Source organism: Leptodactylus fuscus, chromosome 6, assembly GCF_031893055.1.
Source record: "Leptodactylus fuscus isolate aLepFus1 chromosome 6, aLepFus1.hap2, whole genome shotgun sequence".
In the NCBI taxonomy this organism is placed as follows: Eukaryota; Metazoa; Chordata; class Amphibia; order Anura; family Leptodactylidae; genus Leptodactylus; species Leptodactylus fuscus.
In genome coordinates, this window is record NC_134270.1 from 173,222,209 (window position 1) to 173,242,527 (window position 20,319).

Consider the following 20,319-nt stretch of genomic DNA (forward strand, 5'->3'; position numbering starts at 1 on the left):
TGGAATTTTCAGATGTTTTTGAGGCAGGATCTGCCTCAATTTCCGCCCCAAATTCAGCCATATGAACCTACTGTAGGGTCCGTTCCCACGATGTAACGCGGCGTTCATTCTGACACGTAAACACGTGTCAGAGTGAGCCCTTCAAAACAGAATCCCATTGACTTCAATGGGTTCCGTTTAACGAGTGTAACACATTGAAATCAATGGGCTAAAAAGCCTCCCATTGATTTCAATGTGTAGCGTGCATAAGATGGAATCTATTGAAGTCAATGGGATTCTGTTTTGAAGGGCTCACTCTGACACGTGTTTACATGAGCGCTACATTACATCGTGGGAAAGGGCACTTAGGCTGAGGCCCTAGATTGCATTTCCGGACCATGGGACCCCGGCCCGAGGCTGGAATTTATCACACAAAATACAGGCCCTTAAATGGCTGTGTCAACAAAAAAGGAATGGCTTTTGGAATCAACAATCGCAAAAACAACCTATTATGTATAAATTTAATCTGTTTCCTTATAATGTTTTATTTTGTTTCTTCATGATATTTTTCGAGAGCCATAACGGTTTTACTTTTCCATTGGCCCAGAAATTTAAGGGCTTATTTTTTTGTTGCTCAAGTTATGTTTATTCACTGTATACATGTAATATTGCTACTGATGTATGACAATTGTAAGTCTATTACTACACGCAGACGTGATGCATGACAAAAAATATTTTTGAGCCAATTTTCAAGACTAAAACAGTTCTATTACTTCCCTGTGACTAGATGTTGAAGTACTTTTTTTTTTTGGAGTTATTTGGCTTTAAAATGAGACAATTTGCAGATAAGTTGCAAGAGACGTCTACTGAAGTCTATGTTGAAAAAGTAGCATGAAGAGATGGCCAACCCTTGTGTTACATGAATATTCAGGCCGAAAGAAAACAGAGCTACAGAACAAATAGAATTCATTTTAAATTTTCTAAAAGTCTCGGTGTTCACCTTGAATCTAAAACTGCTGGGGTGTGACACCCATGAACCAGAATTATTCACAAGGATAATAAATGGAATCCAAGGGAAAGTTCTCTCGTGATGTCTGGTCCGTAGGCACCAGAGTCTACTTGTGGTTCATGGATGGTGACACAAGACTTTTGGAAAATTCCAGATGAATTCTGTTTGCTCTGAACCATTTCAATCATCTCTAGCCACATACAACTTGCAGCCTGAGCACGCACTAAGAGCCGTATGCATCAGATGTTAGTTACTGTACTTAGTGATAGCAATGTTTGCAACCATTTAACTCCTTATATGCTGCTGTCAATAGCAGAAGTGCTCAGAAGTATCTAAAGGAAGGTTCAATCTTAGTGAAACAGTATTTTTGGTACCTGTTATTTTTACTCTCTCGAGAACACATGTATCCTCATTCCCTGTGCATGGGACAGTATCCGAGGAAGTACACCCGCTAAAATCGGCAGATGTGCAGGATGGACAGACCACTCCATTCGGGATACTACTGGCAGCTGGAACTGGAAAAAGGTAAGAGAAAGAGAACAATGTAAATCTCATTGCAGTTGATCCAATGTGGTGAAAGGAGGGGATCTTGGGTCCTTAACACCCAGATTCAGTGATCAGTATTCAGCATAGCATATATGGGGTTAATCTCTTAAAGACATAGTATGTTTGAGTCCTGCAGTTAGTTTCACAGGGGGTACAGCTCCTTTGCCTGCTACATGACATTACTGTACATTTGTGATGGTGAGAGTCAACTATATTTTTAGTACAATATAATAGTATGACACTTAGCTTGAAGATATCAACAAAACTAAGTGAATACCAAAAGTGAATTATAGATCAAGCCTATATTTGGTGTGAAATTGCTCATTTGTCTTCCATCAGTTCTTCTCGGTACTTATAGACAGAGATGAGCGAGTACTATTCGAAACTCCCGTTTGAATGAATGAATGGATGCAGCCGGCACGCAGGAGGTTAAGCGGCCGGCCGCCGGCAAAGTCTGTGTGCTGGCCGCTTCCATTCATTCTTATGGGTGCGTGCTATTCGAAACGGCCATTTCGAATAGTACTCGCTCATCTCTAATAGACAACTTTTTGTTCCTGTCATCTTGTAGAACTAAGCACATGTAATGTCTCTGCCTGTTCGGGTCTGTGTGACACCCTTCACTCGCACTTGATTCCTTGCATAGAGTTTTTTTTTGTTGCTCTGTCTGAACATAGTTTATTACCTTTCCTCTGTAATTGAATGTCCGCCACTCCAATCTTCTGCACCTTGTTTCCCTTTGTCCATCAAATAGTTAATCTTAGCCTTGTCTTTGTGATCGACAACCTGACTATCAATCAAGTCTGAGGCAGGTCCTGAGTTTCCTATATACAGGTCATCAGGCCACACAGGTTTGCAGGCTATTTTGACTCTGACTTTGTCCTCACTAGCTTCCTACTTCTCTTACTATTGTATTACTGACCTCTGTCCTTTGGCTTCCCTTTGTGACTACTCTTTTGGATTATGATTTTGTACTGCTTTGTCTCTCTGGCTTTGAACATTGGCTTGAGGACTCCTCTTCTTTGTTGTTTGTCTTGTTCTGTGTACACTTGTTCAGAGGAGGGACCTTTGCCAAGTTTCCGTCTGTCACCTAGGGTAGGTCTGGCAATTAGGTAGGGACAGGGGCTGGGTCAAGTTTTGGTCTCACTGTCTCTGTCTTCCCTTCTTCCTGGTTTCAGCAGCAGGACTAGGGAATTGCAAAACTAGGAATTCCCTTAGAGAACAGATCTTCTGTGGATGGAGGCTTGCTCTAATCCTTCTGTCTCTTCATTTAATCCAGAGAGACTAGATTATGATGAGATTGGGGCAATATATATGTAGGTCATATCATCACTTCCAGGACTCCTTCTCCCAAGAACAAACCACCAATCTATTAGAGGATATATCATGTGTCATACTTTAATACATAATGTAAAAATAATTAGTATTATTAGTTGTTAAATTTTTTTAAGTATGAAGCCTGATGGATCTTCTGATAAATCTTTTTCAAAAAATGTTTTTGTTTTTTTGTTTTGTTTTTTCTTAATAAAGTGGATGACTTACCGGGAGGAATAGCCGGGGTACAGTTGTCAGTGTAACAGCACGACATTGATGCCCATATGCGTCCTTGACTATTAGTTATACTGCCCATAAAGCCGCAATAATCTGAACTCAGGCATGACCTGAAGAAAACTGGAGTCAAAACTCCACCTACAAATGAAAAAAAAAAATATTAAGGGATTTTCCTAGAGATTAGAAATGAGTTATTCTTGCTGTACATTGTTTGACAGAGTCTGAATTCTTGTGAAGAACAATAGCGGAATTTATCAACAAATTTCTGCCAACTTTTTGGTGTAGATGTGTTACAATGTAACACACATTTGGTGCATGGACCAGTCTGCTCCTTGCCCTCCACTTTCAGAGAATCAGAGAGCGCATCTGACCTAGGAGAGGAGACATCAGCCGGTCCTCTATGTTTAATGGTCTACACTTATGACAGATGCCCTTTACTGTAAATCTATATAGTAAGCATTCCATACACTCAATTGATAATCTTAAATGCACTTCCCCCTTCTATTCTAGAATGGTTTATCAGGAGAGAAGAATGGCATGCTCTGATGCACTTGTGTAACTACTACTTCTACACAGCCCGACATAATCTCTTGTGGCCCAGTACATCACCCTATTCCATGCTGCACTCTCACTCATATTGCCCCAACTACCATCACTACCGCTAGATAGTCAGACATGTCCTTCAGCCTGGTCCACCTTCACATTCCACATACATTTAGTTACACAAGTTTGTCTCCTAAATAAGAATAAGCTCTTATAGTACTTACAAGTCATGAAAATACTCAAATTTTTATTAAAAAAAAAAAAAACAGCTTTGTGCAATATAGCCACCCAAAAAATTAATGGGAAAGCACCTTTGCCCCAAAAAGCATACATTTATAATAAATAAGAAATTCAAATGATAAATGCATAAAAGCAAGTGTCAGTGCAGTGTATGGTTAAACATAGTATTGTACACAGTTTTATAAATAGGTTCCTAGGGGCCCTAAGAGTATTCTACACTGTTTTATAAATCTGTTCCTAGGAGTCCTAAGAGTATTCTACACTGTGTTTTATAGATAGGTTCCTATGAGTCCGAAGAGTATAGTACACTACGATTAAGCCAATTTAAGACCCAATTCAAATCTGGGAGCTGAACCACCTGAACCAGAAATTAATTTTGAGAGGTTCGCCCCTTTCTAGTAATAAATCCATCTCATGAACCAGTTTGCTCATCTCTAGTACTAATAAATGTACAAAACACTATTTTATGATATAACTCACCAATTAATACTTGTGTGCGTATGGATCCACATGGAGAGCCTAATGGACAAGTTATGCTGTCGCCTGTACATGATGATGAAGTATAGGACATGCACTGTATACACGAGAGAGCTTTTACTATAAAGATATGACACAATCAGCACATTTATCACTTATTACACTGCACATTATATTGTTATCGGTTACACATCAAAGGGTTAATCTGTTCCGGAAATGTATTTTTGCTACGAGACCATCTGGGATTAATGAAATGAATAGTAATGTATTACATAGATGTGAGTATTATCATTCTACATACAGTGCACCTACTCACCACTACAGGAAATCACTGCAGTCCCATGTAAAGGTGTGAATAACACATGTGATCCCATATCACGTCATACTAAATTATCATCTCTATACTGAGGATACTGTTTAGACAACTTAGGCCAATATTTAATATTTTTATCAGTGCAAACTTAGACAATCTGAAAATACTCCAGATTCATTATAATGTCTGATGCTGGATGATAAGTTAGACATATTGTTAGACTGACTTGGCTTCATTTATACCAGGGGTCCTCAAACTTTTTAAACAGTGGGCCGGAGGCAGAGCAGGTCGCACAGACATCGGGAGCAGTGCCCTCCAATAGGTAAAGTGAAGTGCGCTCCGTGGCCTGGCCCGAGCTCCCCAGGAGCTTCATTATAAATGCACGCCTGCCGGCGTTGTCGGCAAGACCAGACAGAAGTGCTTGGCGGACCGCATGTGACCCTCGGGCCGCAGTTTGAGGACCCCTGATTTATACCATATTTTAGTTGGCTTACTTTATACAAAGAATTTTCATCAATATTTTGGTGCTTTTGGGAAGCATTAATGAGATGCCTCTTTTCCTGATATTCCACGCCTTTGTGTTCTACATTGAGCCAAAGATGTGCGAAGGTCTACACCAGTGTCTAGTCATAACCACAGCAGTGAATCCGGACCTTAGTCTCATTTAATAGAACATGTAATTCTGGATCAAAATATAATGCACTTTAATTTCAAATCTTACTGTTTTCTGCCTAAAAAAAACTCTCTAAATTTTCTGCCACTAGGTGTCTCCTTTCTGTCTAATTTGTTGTTAACTTCCTGTTTCTAAATAAATTATATTAAGCCCCCACATCAGCTCAACCACAGCTCTATTCCCTCATCTACCTTTGTCCTGCTCCAGAGAGGGCAGCACTGGCAGCCATTTTATTGTTTACAATCATACTTCTTAGGCTGAGTTCAGACGGGAGTTTTTGGTCCAGAGTTTGATGTGGAGGTCACCTCAGATTCCTGACCAAAAAAAAAAAACGGTAGCTGCGACTGGACGCTGATGCAGTGCACTGGCATCCAGTCGTGGCACTACACTCCGGATTAGGCCCAAATGAATGGGCTTAGTCGGGAGGGAGTGTCTGCAAGCAGACGTTTGAGGCTGAACCGGCCGCGGAATCCGCTTGAAGAAAGAGCATGTCGCTTCTCTTCTCCGCGAGCGGAAACAAACCGCTTGTGGGAAAAAGAAATGACCGGCTCCCATTGATTTAAATGGGAGACTCTTTTTGGAGTCAGGATTTTCTGCGTCAAAATTCTGACCAAAAAACCCCATGAGAACTCAGGCTTAGGGTCCATTCACATGGAGGTAAATGGTGAGGACTTTCTGTTCAAAGCTCTGCGGGAGGAATTGCAATGCGTTCACGCCGTGGTTTTTCCCGCAGCGTTTCCGGCCCGTGGGGCCTTAGCTTTAGGGCAGAATATGCTCTAGTATCGTACTAAGAATATACAGGAATCTATCAGTGCCCCTATTATAACTTCTAGAAGAATAATTTCATTAGTAGAAGACACACAATGGCTGGAGTCAGGATGACTTTGTGGACACTTTCTGTACCTGGTGAGCAGGCAAAGCTGAATTCGACTGATGGACTTGAAGCAGATATCACCTGGGTGCCGACATTACAGAGCGATTGTGTTGCACATCCCCGAGTGGAAAATGCAGTTGAACTGGATCCTGCAAAGATGGACATAAGAATGTTCAGTACTGTATTAGACCTCATATATTGTCAGAAAGAAAAGAGAAAGACAAACGTGATGATGGCGGCTTTGTCCTCAGATCTGAAAATGTCATTGTTGATTGAATCCATATAACCCTTTATGTACTGCCATCAGTAGAAAAAGTAGCATTTTAGGAGTTTGTATGAGCCACTGTCTCCTTGCCCATCAGCACCCCCTCAAAACCATCACTGGGTGCCAGTGGGTTGCCATGGAGGAGGGGCCTAATGAATATCCTCAATTCATCATTTCCATTTAGTACATCCTCCATTGGCAACATATAATAATATATTTGGCAGTTTAAGGCAGAGGCCCCACGGGCCGGAAACGCCACGGTTTGGGAAAAATCGCGTTGTTATACAGTACTTGCAAAGTGGATGGGATTCATGCGAATCCTATCCCCACTTTGCAGAAGAAATTGCAATGCGGACACCTTGTGATTTCCAAAACCGTAGCGGTTTTGGGAATCACAGCATGTCAATTAAACCTACGGAAACGCCGGCGGCTTTCCTGTAGATATAATGGTACAGTCCTATGAAAAAGTTTGGGCCCCCCTATTAATCTTAATCGTTTTTAGTTCTAAATATTTTGGTGTTTGTAACAGCCATTTCAGTTTGATATATCTAATAACTGATGGACACAGTAATATTTCAGGATTGAAATGAGGTTTATTGTACTAACAGAAAATGTGCAATATGCATTAAACTAAAATTTGGTGCAAAAGTATGGGCACCTCAACAGAAAAGTGACATTAATATTTAGTAGATTCTCTAATCGCTTCCTGTAGCTTTTAATCAGTTCCTGGATGAAGGTATTTGGGGCCATTCTTCTTTACAAAACAATTCCTGTTCAGTTAAATTAGATGGTCGCCGAGCATGGACAGCCCGCTTCCAATCATCCCACAGATGTTCAATGATATTTAGGTCTGGGGACTGGGATGGCCATTCCAGAACATTGTAATTGTTCCTCTGCATGAATGCCTGAGTCGATTTGGAGCGGTGTTTTGGATCATTGTCTTGCTGAAGTACCCATCCCCGGTGTAACTTCAACTTCGTCACTGATTCTTGAACATTATTCTCAAGAATCTGCTGACACTGAGTGGAATCCATGCGACCCTCAACTTTAACAAGATTCCCGGTGCCGGCATTGGCCACACAGCCCCAAAGCATGATGGAACCTCCACCAAATTTTACAGTGGGTAGCAAGTGTTTTTCTTGGGACGCTGTTTTTTTTTTTGGACGCCATGCATAACACCTTTTTGTATGACCAAACAACTCAATCTTTGTTTCATCAGTCCACAGGACCTTCTTCCAAAATGAAGCTGGCTTGTCCAAATGTGCTTTTGCATACCTCAGGCACTGACTCTGTTTGTGGCGTGCTTGCAGAAACGGCTTCTTTCTCATCACTCTCCCATACAGCTTCTCCTTGTGCAAAGTGCGCTGTATTGTTGACCGATGCACAGTGACACCATCTGCAGCAAGATGATGCTGCAGCTCTTTGGAGGTGGTCTGTAGATTGTCCTTGACTGTTCTCACCATTCTTCTTCTCTGCCTTTCTGATATTTTTCTTGGCCTGCCACTTCTGGGCTTAACAAGAACTGTCCCTGTGGTCTTCCATTTCCTTACTATGTTCCTCACAGTGGAAACTGACAGGTTAAATCTCTGAGACAACTTTTTGTATCCTGCCCCTGAACAACTGTGTTTGAACAATCTTTGTTTTCAGATCATTTGAGAGCGGGCTGTCCATGCTCGGCCACCATCAAACTGAACTGAGCTTGAATTGTTTTGTAAAGAGGAATGGTCCAAAATCCCTTCATCCAGGAACTGATTAAAAGCTACAGGAAGCGACTAGAGGCAAAAGGAGGATCTACTAAATATTAATGTCACTTTTCTGTTGAGGTGCCCAGACTTTTGCATCGGTCAAATTTTGATTTAATGCATATTGCACATTTTCTGTTAGTACAATAAACCTCATTTCAATCCAGAAATATTACTGTGTCCATCGGTTATTAGACATAGCAAACTGAAATGGCTGCTGCAAACACCAAAATATTTAGAACTAAAATGATTAAGATTAATAGGGGTGCCCAAACTTTTTCATAGGACTGTAAGAGAAAGTCAACGGAGGAAAACTCTGAACTTTTCTCTTCAAAGCACTGCGGAAAGAACCGCAATGTGTTCAGAACCACAGGGCTTTAGCACTGCATTTATGGCTTTAGCCTTAGGGTATGTTCTCACAGAATATGTACAAGCAGAAAAATTAAGCTTAAGGGAAAACAAAATTAACACTGTAGAAGGTCTGCAAGTTCTGCACCAGCCAGGCAAATGTCAGGTTGAATTTACAGTTGATTTTGAGGCGTTATCTGCATCAAATTCAGCTTGAACGTAGACTAAGGCCCCATCAGACGCCCCACAGCAATAAAGTGCTGAAGGAAAAACTGCGTTGGCAATGCATTGCAGTTCTTTCCTCTGTTTTAAACATAAAGTTCACAGAGTTTTCCTCCACGGATTTTCTGTTACAATTTTATCTATGGGGAAACTGACAGTGTTTGCGTAGATGTAATTCACATACTGCGGTATCTAAAACCATGCCGGTTTTGGAAATCGTGACATGTCCACACTGTGGTTTTTAACACAAAGTGAACATGGGATTCGCTTTAATCCCATTCACTTTGCCTGTACTGTAAAATGCCACGATTTTTCCTGTGGCATTTCTGCCGGAGGCAAAAAAAAAAAACAAGCCCTCAAGTAGTATCAAAATATGTTATGGACTTTGGGATGCAACAATATAAAAAAACAAAATATTTTGTATACATTTAATCTATTTCCTTAACCAATTTCTGTGCATTTTCTATTTTTTCTTTTCTTAATATTTTTTGAGAACCATGAGTTTTTTTTTACTCATAATTTTTTAGGCATTTTTCATTTTTTTTATAATTATTTTATGGTTCTATTGACAGGATCAGGCTCAGAGGCTCTAAAGGAAGGTTCAATCTTAGTGAGACAAAGAAAGTATTTTTGGTACCTGTTATTTTTGCTCTCTCAAGAATACATGTATCCTCATTTCCTGTGCATGTGACATTATTTGAGGAAGTACACCCGCTAGAATCAGCAGATATGCAGGATGGACAGACCACTTTATTGGAGATACTACTGGCAGCTGGAACTGGAAAAAGGTAAGAGAAAGAGAGAACAATGTAAAATGGAGACTGAAAAATTATACAATGACTTGTTTTCATGACTCTTTCACTGTACAGTTTACCAAGTATAAGATCATGTCAGCGAGAACATCAGTTATACATTACACAGAGTACTATAGGGCAGTCTGCATAGATAGATAGCAGATAATTGTGTACAAAGACACAAGACCGTCAAGTCTAACCTATAAACCTACCAAGTTAATCCTGTGGAAGACAAAAAAAAAAAAAAAAAAGCCCACAAGGCTGACACCAATTTCTTCTCAACTAGAAATATAACAAATGGACTAAGTCCCTCGGTCAACATCCATGAGAAGTTCTCAACTAAAACCAGCTCCTGATGGTCAAGACGAAGCAGAGGGTCAGAATCATACTTGAGACTTCTTAGATTTCAGGGACTTGAAGCGTTAACTCTGTGGCCATGTGTCTACATAAGGTAGATCCGGTAGAGGTAGCATAGGTGACCATGATGGAATGTCTATTGGTGGTATGTTCAGCTGAGCCCACAAGGTGGCGAGATGTCCCTGCGAGCTGATGGTGAAGCATTTGCTTTTGTGCATGATCACCAAGCCAAAGGGGTAGAGCCAGACATATTAGATTTCTTTCGCCCAGAGTACTTCCAGGAGTGGTCTAAGAATACACCTTTTTGCCAGGATCAATGGTGCCACATCCTGGTAGATTGACACCTCTGCTTCTCCGATCTGTCCCGGCTTCACTTGGGCTGCAGAAAGAATAGCTACTATATCTGGATAAGATAGGATACCACAGATGACATCTCGTGGTTGGTCTCCTTTCTGCGGGCGGAGTTGGACCACCCTGTGGACTCTTTGAATAGTGAATTTTTTCTGCTCTTTCCTGACCCAGAAGTTCAGAGAACAGTGTAGAAGCCATTCTGTGTAAATCTTCTGAGGCATTGCTTTCTGGGAGATATTGGATTCTTATATTTTTCCTCCTTCTACAGTTTTCTTGATCTTCGATGAAGGTAAGTGATCGATCAATGTACTCTTTGTATAATGCAAGTCTGGAGGAGAAAGATGAAGCATGGTTTGTTATGATGACACAGTTAGATTCAAGTGTAGTCACCCGATGTCCTATGTTCTGTATCTCAGATTCTATATCTGTAAGCTTAGATATGACAGGAGTCAATGCTATGTTCAGGGCTTTTTGAAAAAATGACTTTGATACAGTGGCCATATTGTCATCAGAACGATCATAACCTCCTACACTTTCTTGATCAGAGTCCTCTCCGGTTTCTGTATCCTGAATGAGGAAAGCACTAGAGATGAGCGAACACTAAAATGTTCGAGGTTCGAAATTCGATTCGAACAGCCGCTCAATGTTCGTGTGTTCGAACGGGTTTCGAACCCCATTATAGTCTATGGGGAACAGATACTCGTTAAGGGGGAAACCCAAATCCGTGTCTGGAGGGTCACCAAGTCCACTATGACACCCCAGGAAATGATGCCAACACCTCTGGAATGACACTGGGACAGCAGGGGAAGCATGTCTGGGGGCATCTAACACACCAAAGACCCTCTATTACCCCAACATCACAGCCTAACAACTACACACTTTACACACTCAATACCACCTCTCTGACAGTAGGAAAACACCTTGAAACATGTGTATTTGGCACTTGCAGTGAGGAGAGCTTGTCACCAGCAGTGAATTTGGCCCTTGTAGTAAGTTGAGGTTGGCACCAACATTTGTTTTGAAAATCAGGGTGGATTGAGCCTCTAACCAGCAGAGTTTGGGCAAATTCATGGTGGAGGGAGCCTCTAAACACCCCAGTTTGGGCAAATTCATGGTGGAGGGAGCCTCTAAAAACCCCAGTTTGGACCAATTCATGGTGGAGGGAGCCTCTAACCAGCCCAGTTTGGGCAAATTCATGGTGGAGGGAGCCTCTAACCAGCCCAGTTTGGACCAATTAATGGTGGAGGGAGCCTCTAACCAGCCCAGTTTGGACCAATTAATGGTGGAGGGAGCCTCTAACCAGCCCAGTTTGGACCAATTAATGGTGGAGGGAGCCTCTAACCAGCCCAGTTTGGACCAATTAATGGTGGAGGGAGCCTCTAAACAGCCAAGTTTGGACCAATTCATGGTGGAGGGAGCCTCTAAAAACCCCAGTTTGGACCAATTCATGGTGGAGGGAGCCTCTAACCAGCCCAGTTTGGACCAATTAATGGTGGAGGGAGCCTCTAACCAGCCCAGTTTGGACCAATTAATGGTGGAGGGAGCCTCTAACCACCCCAGTTTGGACCAATTCATGGTGGAGGGAGCCTCTAAACAGCCAAGTTTGGACCAATTCATGGTGGAGGGAGCCTCTAAAAACCCCAGTTTGGACCAATTCATGGTGGAGGGAGCCTCTAACCAGCCCAGTTTGGGCAAATTCATGGTGGAGGGAGCCTCTAAACAGCCCAGTTTGGGCAAATTCATGGTGGAGGGAGCCTCTAACCAGCCCAGTTTGGACCAATTAATGGTGGAGGGAGCCTCTAACCAGCCCAGTTTGAACCAATTAATGGTGGAGGGAGCCTCTAACCAGCCCAGTTTGGACCAATTAATGGTGGAGGGAGCCTCTAACCACCCCAGTTTGGACCAATTAATGGTGGAGGGAGCCTCTAACCAGCCCAGTTTGGACCAATTCATGGTGGAGGGAGCCTCTAAACAGCCCAGTTTGGGCAAATTCATGGTGGAGGGAGCCTCTAAAAAACCCAGTTTGGACCAATTCATGGTGGAGGGAGCCTCTAACCAGCCCAGTTTGGACCAATTAATGGTGGAGGGAGCCTCTAAACAGCCAAGTTTGGACCAATTCATGGTGGAGGGAGCCTCTAAAAACCCCAGTTTGGACCAATTCATGGTGGAGGGAGCCTCTAACCAGCCCAGTTTGGGCAAATTCATGGTGGAGGGAGCCTCTAAACAGCCCAGTTTGGGCAAATTCATGGTGGAGGGAGCCTCTAACCAGCCCAGTTTGGACCAATTAATGGTGGAGGGAGCCTCTAACCAGCCCAGTTTGGACCAATTAATGGTGGAGGGAGCCTCTAACCACCCCAGTTTGGACCAATTCATGGTGGAGGGAGCCTCTAAACAGCCAAGTTTGGACCAATTCATGGTGGAGGGAGCCTCTAAAAACCCCAGTTTGGACCAATTCATGGTGGAGGGAGCCTCTAACCAGCCCAGTTTGGGCAAATTCATGGTGGAGGGAGCCTCTAAACAGCCCAGTTTGGGCAAATTCATGGTGGAGGGAGCCTCTAACCAGCCCAGTTTGGACCAATTAATGGTGGAGGGAGCCGCTAAACAGCCCAGTTTGGGCAAATTCATGGTGGAGGGAGCCTCTAAACAGCCCAGTTTGGACCAATTCATGGTGGAGGGAGCCTCTAAAAAACCCAGTTTGGACCAATTCATGGTGGAGGGAGCCTCTAAACAGCCCAGTTTGGGCAAATTCATGGTGGAGGGAGCCTCTAAACAGCCCAGTTTGGGCAAATTCATGGTGGAGGGAGCCTCTAACCAGCCCAGTTTGGACCAATTAATGGTGGAGGGAGCCTCTAACCAGCCCAGTTTGGACCAATTCATGGTGGAGGGAGCCTCTAAACAGCCCAGTTTGGACCAATTCATGGTGGAGGGAGCCTCTAACCAGCCCAGTTTGGACCAATTCATGGTGGAGGGAGCCTCTAAACAGCCCAGTTTGGGCAAATTCATGGTGGAGGGAGCCTCTAACCAGCCCAGTTTGGACCAATTAATGGTGGAGGGAGCCTCTAAACAGCCAAGTTTTGGGAAATTCATGGTGGAGGGAGCCTCTAACCAGCCCAGTTTGGACCAATTAATGGTGGAGGGAGCCTCTAAACAGCCCAGTTTGGACCAATTCATGGTGGAGGGAGCCTCTAAACAGCCCAGTTTGGGCAAATTCATGGTGGAGGGAGCCTCTAAAAAACCCAGTTTGGACCAATTCATGGTGGAGGGAGCCTCTAACCAGCCCAGTTTGGGCAAATTCATGGTGGAGGGAGCCTCTAAACAGCCCAGTTTGGACCAATTCATGGTGGAGGGAGCCTCTAACCAGCCCAGTTTGGACCAATTAATGGTGGAGGGAGCCTCTAAACAGCCCAGTTTGGACCAATTCATGGTGGAGGGAGCCTCTAAACAGCCCAGTTTGGGCAAATTCATGGTGGAGGGAGCCTCTAACCAGCCCAGTTTGGACCAATTAATGGTGGAGGGAGCCTCTAAACAGCCAAGTTTTGGGAAATTCATGGTGGAGGGAGCCTCTAACCAGCCCAGTTTGGACCAATTAATGGTGGAGGGAGCCTCTAAACAGCCCAGTTTGGACCAATTCATGGTGGAGGGAGCCTCTAAACAGCCCAGTTTGGGCAAATTCATGGTGGAGGGAGCCTCTAAAAAACCCAGTTTGGACCAATTCATGGTGGAGGGAGCCTCTAACCAGCCCAGTTTGGGCAAATTCATGGTGGAGGGAGCCTCTAAACAGCCCAGTTTGGGCAAATTCATGGTGGAGGGAACCTCTAACCAGCCCAGTTTGGACCAATTAATGGTGGAGGGAGCCGCTAAACAGCCCAGTTTGGGCAAATTCATGGTGGAGGGAGCCTCTAAACAGCCCAGTTTGGACCAATTCATGGTGGAGGGAGCCTCTAAAAAACCCAGTTTGGACCAATTCATGGTGGAGGGAGCCTCTAAACAGCCCAGTTTGGGCAAATTCATGGTGGAGGGAGCCTCTAAACAGCCCAGTTTGGGCAAATTCATGGTGGAGGGAGCCTCTAACCAGCCCAGTTTGGACCAATTAATGGTGGAGGGAGCCTCTAACCAGCCCAGTTTGGACCAATTCATGGTGGAGGGAGCCTCTAAACAGCCCAGTTTGGACCAATTCATGGTGGAGGGAGCCTCTAACCAGCCCAGTTTGGACCAATTAATGGTGGAGGGAGCCTCTAAACAGCCAAGTTTGGACCAATTCATGGTGGAGGGAGCCTCTAAACAGCCCAGTTTGGGCAAATTCATGGTGGAGGGAGCCTCTAACCAGCCCAGTTTGGACCAATTAATGGTGGAGGGAGCCTCTAAACAGCCCAGTTTGGACCAATTCATGGTGGAGGGAGCCTCTAAACAGCCCAGTTTGGGCAAATTCATGGTGGAGGGAGCCTCTAAAAAACCCAGTTTGGACCAATTCATGGTGGAGGGAGCCTCTAACCAGCCCAGTTTGGGCAAATTCATGGTGGAGGGAGCCTCTAAACAGCCCAGTTTGGGCAAATTCATGGTGGAGGGAACCTCTAACCAGCCCAGTTTGGACCAATTAATGGTGGAGGGAGCCGCTAAACAGCCCAGTTTGGGCAAATTCATGGTGGAGGGAGCCTCTAAACAGCCCAGTTTGGACCAATTCATGGTGGAGGGAGCCTCTAAAAAACCCAGTTTGGACCAATTCATGGTGGAGGGAGCCTCTAAACAGCCCAGTTTGGGCAAATTCATGGTGGAGGGAGCCTCTAACCAGCAGAGTTGTGGGAAAGCAGGGTGGAGGGAGCCTCTAACCAGCAGAGTTGGTGGAAATCAGGGTGGAGGGAGCCTCTAACCAGCAGAGTTGGGGGAAATCATGTTGGAGGGAGCCTAGTATTAGCAGAATTGTGCAACGCTTATGGTGGATGAGTATGAGGATGCGGAGGAATTGGAGAGGTTGAGTACAGACATGGAGTTTCATGTTGGGGTGCTTTACACAGGTGGGCACAAAAATGAAGGCTCTATCCAGTGGTGGTTCATTTTTATCAAAGTGAGCCGGTCGGCACTCTCAGCTAACAGACGGGTGCGCTTGTCAGTGATGATGCCACCGGCTGCACTGAACACCCTCTCAGATAGGACGCTGGCGGCAGGACAGGACAGCACCTCCAAGGCATATAGGGCAAGTTCAAGCCACAGGTCCAATTTCGACACCCAATACGTGTAGGGCGCAGAGGGGTCGGAGAGGACAGGGCTGTGGTCGGAAAGGTATTCCCGCAACATGCGCCTATACTTCTCACGCCTGGTGACACTAGGACCCTCCGTGGCGGCACTTTGGCGAGGGGGTGCCATCAAGGTGTCCCAGACCTTAGACAGTGTGCCCCTCGTTTGTGTGGACCGGTGAGAACTTGGTTGCCTACTGGAGGAACTGCCCTCCCTGCCGCCAACGTCACATGCTGGAAACATCTCCATCATATTCTGCACCAATTGCCTGTGGCAAGCATTGATGCGATTGGCCCTCCCCTCTACCGGAATAAAAGACGAGATGTTGTTTTTATACCGGGGGTCAAGGATAGCAAAGATCCAGTACTGGTTGTCCTCCATGATTTTGACAATACGCTTGTCGGTTGTAAAGCACCCCAACATGAACTCAGCCATGTCTGCCACAGTGTTAGTTGGCATGACTCCTCTGGCCCCACCGGAAAGTTCAATCTCCATTTCCTCCTCATCCTCCATGTCTACCCATCCGCGCTGCAACAATGGGACGATTCGAAGTTGCCCGGAAGCCTCCTGTATCACCATCACATCATCGGACAACTCTTCTTCCTCCTCCTCCTCCTCCTCCTCCTCCTCCTCCTCCTCCATTAAACGCAGTGAAGCGGACAGATGTGTGGACCTACTCTCCAGCTGTGACGGATCGGATGCTATCCCTAACTCCTCTGTGTGATCTGAGTTATCCCTGATGTCAATCAGGGATTCTCTCAGAACACACAAGAGCGGGATTGTAAGGCTCACCATCGCATCCTCAGAGCTCACCCTCCTTGTGGACTCCTCAAAGACCCGTAGGATGTCACAAAGGTCTCTCATCCATGGCCACTCATGGATGTGAAACTGAGGCAGCTGACTTTGTGGCACCCTAGGGTTTTGTAGCTGGTATTCCATCAAAGGTCTCTGCTGCTCAACCACTCTATTCAACATCTGAAACGTTGAGTTCCAGCGTGTGGGGACGTCGCACAAAAGCCGGTGTTGTGGCACATGCAGGCGTTGCTGGAGAGATTTTAAGCTAGCAGCGGCTACTGTCGACTTGCGAAAGTGGGCGCACATGCGCCGCACTTTCACCAGTAGCTCTGGAACATTGGGGTAGCTCTTTAGGAAACGTTGCACCACTAGGTTGAAGACGTGGGCCAGGCATGGAACATGTTGGAGTCCGGCAAGCTCCAGAGCTGCTACCAGGTTCCGGCCGTTATCACAAACGACCATGCCTGGGCCCAGGTGCAGCGGCTCAAACCATATTGCCGTCTCATCGAGGAGGGCATCCCTCACCTCGGAGGCAGTGTGCTGTCTGTCCCCCAAGCTGATCAGCTTCAGCACAGCCTGCTGACGTCTACCAACGCCAGTGCTGCAACGTTTCCAACTCGTAGCTGGGGTCAATCTAACAGCGGAGGAGGAGGCGGTGGCGGAGGAGGAGGCGGTGGCGGAGGAGGAGGCGGTAGAGGAGGAGGAGGAGGGGGGTGTTCTTCTCGTGTCCCTGCCAGGAATGTTAGGCAGGGAGACGAGGTACACCGGGCCAGTTTGGGAAGCAGTCCCAGCCTCAACTACATTCACCCAGTGTGCCGTCAGTGAAATGTAGCGTCCCTGTCCGCATGCACTTGTCCACGCGTCGGTGGTCAAGTGGACCTTTGTGCAAAGCGCGGAACTAAGGGCCCGCCTGATGTTGAGTGACACGTGCTGGTGCAAGGCGGGGACGGCACACCGGGAGAAGTAGTGACGGCTAGGGACGGCATAGCGAGGTGCCGCAGTTGCCATCAGGTCCAGGAAGGCGGGAGTTTCAACAAGCCGGAACGCCAACATCTCCTGGGCCAGCAGTTTAGCGATGTTGGCGTTCAAGGCTTGCGCGTGTGGGTGGTTAGCAGTGTATTTCTGCCGCCGCTCCAATGTCTGAGAGATGGTGGGTTGTTGTAAAGAAACGCCTGATGGTGCCTTTGATGGTGCAGGAGAAGGAGATAAGACAGGACCAGGGGAGGATGAGGTAGAAGTCAACAAAGTGGCGGAGGCAGATGAAGTGGTGTCCTGGCTCGTCCTCTGGAGTGCATCGCCAGCACAGTCAGCAGTGGCAGTGGCAGAGGCAGAGGCAGTGGCAGAGGCAGTGGCAGTGGCGTGAACGGCAGGCGGCCTTTGTCCTGCCGTTGCTGCCTGCCACTGATTCCAGTGCTTGGATTCCAAATGACGGCGCATTGAAGTGGTGGACAGGTTGCTCTTCTCAGAGCCCCTAATCAATTTCGAGAGGCAAATTGTGCAGACAACACTATATCTGTCCTCGGCGCATTCCTTGAAAAAACTCCACACCTTCGAGAAACGTGCCCTCGAGGTGGGAGTTTTTCGGGGCTGGGTACGAACTGGAACATCTTGGGAGATTCCGGGTGTGGCCTGGCTTCGCCTAAGCTGCTGACCTCTGCCTCTGCCTCTAGCTACCCTTTTTGGTGCTGCACCTGCCTCAACATCCACACTACTTTCCCCGCTTGACATCCCCCCTGTCCAGGTCGGGTCAGTGTCCTCATCATCCACCACTTCCTCTTCCAACTCCTGTCTCATCTCCTCCTCCCGCACAATGCGCCGGTCAACTGGATGCCCTGACGGCAACTGCGTCACATCATCGTCGATGAGGGTGGGTTGCTGGTCATCCACCACCAAATCGAACGGAGATGGAGGAGACTCTAGTGTTTGAGCATCTGGACACAGATGCTCCTCTGTTAGGTTCGTGGAATCGTGACGTGGAGAGGCAGGTTGAGGGACAATGAAAGGAGCGGAGAACAGCTCTGGGGAGCAGGGACAGTTTGGGTTATTGTTCTGTAAAGCTTCGGAATTTTGGGAGGAAGGAAGACAAGACTGTTGGGTAATAGGAGGAGAGGAGACAGAGTCTGACTGGCTGCTGGACAATGTGCTGTAAGCGTTCTCTGACAGCCATTGCAAGACCTGTTCCTGGTTCTCGGGCCTACTAAGGTTTGTACCCTGCAGTTTAGTTAATGTGGCAAGCAACCCTGGCACTGTGGAGTGGCGCAATGCTTGCTGCCCCACAGGAGTTGGCACGGGACGCCCTGTGGCTTCACTGCTACCTTGCTCCCCAGAACCATTCCCCCGACCTCGCCCACGGCCTCGTCCACGTCCCTTTCCGGGAGCCTTGCGCATTTTGAATTCCTAGTTAGAAATTGGCACTATATACCAGTAGCAAAAATTGTGGGTGCACGTAACCCCAATATATTCTTTGAATTCCCAGTCAGACACTGGCACTATATGGCAGTAGCAAGAAATGAGGGTATTTATAACCCCAATATATTCTTTGAATTCCCAGTCAGACAATGGCACTGTATACCAGTAGTAAAAATTGTGGGTGCACGTAACCCCAATATATTCTTTGAATTCCCAGTCAGACACTGGCACTATATGGCAGTAGCAAGAAATGAGGGTATTTGTATTCCCAATATATTCTTTGAATTCCCAGTCAGACAATGGCACTGTATACCAGTAGTAAAAATTGTGGGTGCACGTAACCCCAATATATTCTTTGAATTCCCAGTCAGACACTGGCACTATATGGCAGTAGCAAGAAATGAGGGTATTTGTATTCCCAATATATTCTTTGAATTCCCAGTCAGACAATGGCACTGTATACCAGTAGTAAAAATTGTGGGTGCACGTAACCCCAATATATTCTTTGAATTCCCAGTCAGACACTGGCACTATATGGCAGTAGCAAGAAATGAGGGTATTTGTATTCCCAATATATTCTTTGAATTCCCAGTCAGACAATGGCACTGTATACCAGTAGTAAAAATTGTGGGTGCACGTAACCCCAATATATTCTTTGAATTCCCAGTCAGACACTGGCACTATATGGCAGTAGCAAGAAATGAGGGTATTTGTATTCCCAATATATTCTTTGAATTCCCAGTCAGACAATGGCACTGTATACCAGTAGTAAAAATTGTGGGTGCACGTAACCCCAATATATTCTTTGAATTACCAGTCAGAAACTGGCACTATATGGCAGTAGCAAGAAATGAGGGTATTTATAACCCCAATATATTCTTTGAATTCCCAGTCAGACAATGGCACTGTATACCAGTAGTAAAAATTGTGGGTGCACGTAACCCCAATATATTCTTTGAATTACCAGTCAGAAACTGGCACTATATGGCAGTAGCAAGAAATGAGGGTATTTATAACCCCAATATATTCTTTGAATTCCCAGTCAGACAATGGCACTGTATACCAGTAGTAAAAATTGTGGGTGCACGTAACCCCAATATATTCTTTGAATTACCAGTCAGAAACTGGCACTATATGGCAGTAGCAAGAAATGAGGGTATTTATAACCCCAATATATTCTTTGAATTCCCAGTCAGACAATGGCACTGTATACCAGTAGTAAAAATTGTGGGTGCACGTAACCCCAATATATTCTTTGAATTACCAGTCAGAAACTGGCACTATATGGCAGTAGCAAGAAATGAGGGTATTTGTATTCCCAATATATTCTTTGAATTCCCAGTCAGACAATGGCACTGTATACCAGTAGTAAAAATTGTGGGTGCACGTAACCCCAATATATTCTTTGAATTCCCAGTCAGACACTGGCACTATATGGCAGTAGCAAGAAATGAGGGTATTTGTATTCCCAATATATTCTTTGAATTCCCAGTCAGACAATGGCACTGTATACCAGTAGTAAAAATTGTGGGTGCACGTAACCCCAATATATTCTTTGAATTACCAGTCAGAAACTGGCACTATATGGCAGTAGCAAGAAAT

At 45.4% G+C, this 20,319-nt stretch overlaps 1 protein-coding gene across 1 annotated transcript in view; it reads right to left on the reverse strand.

The window, feature by feature from the left end:
* Positions 1–1,026: 1,026 nt before the first annotated feature.
* Positions 1,027–20,319, reverse strand: part of LOC142210143 (uncharacterized) — a 145,625-nt gene continuing 126,332 nt past the window's right edge. The window contains exons 4-7 of the mRNA XM_075279170.1: positions 4,346–4,462; positions 3,074–3,220; positions 1,363–1,503; positions 1,027–1,211 (exon numbers count right to left, since the gene is read on the reverse strand). Of these exons, the coding sequence (XP_075135271.1) occupies positions 1,027–1,211; positions 1,363–1,503; positions 3,074–3,220; positions 4,346–4,462 (590 nt within the window). The remainder of the gene's footprint in view (positions 1,212–1,362; positions 1,504–3,073; positions 3,221–4,345; positions 4,463–20,319) is intronic.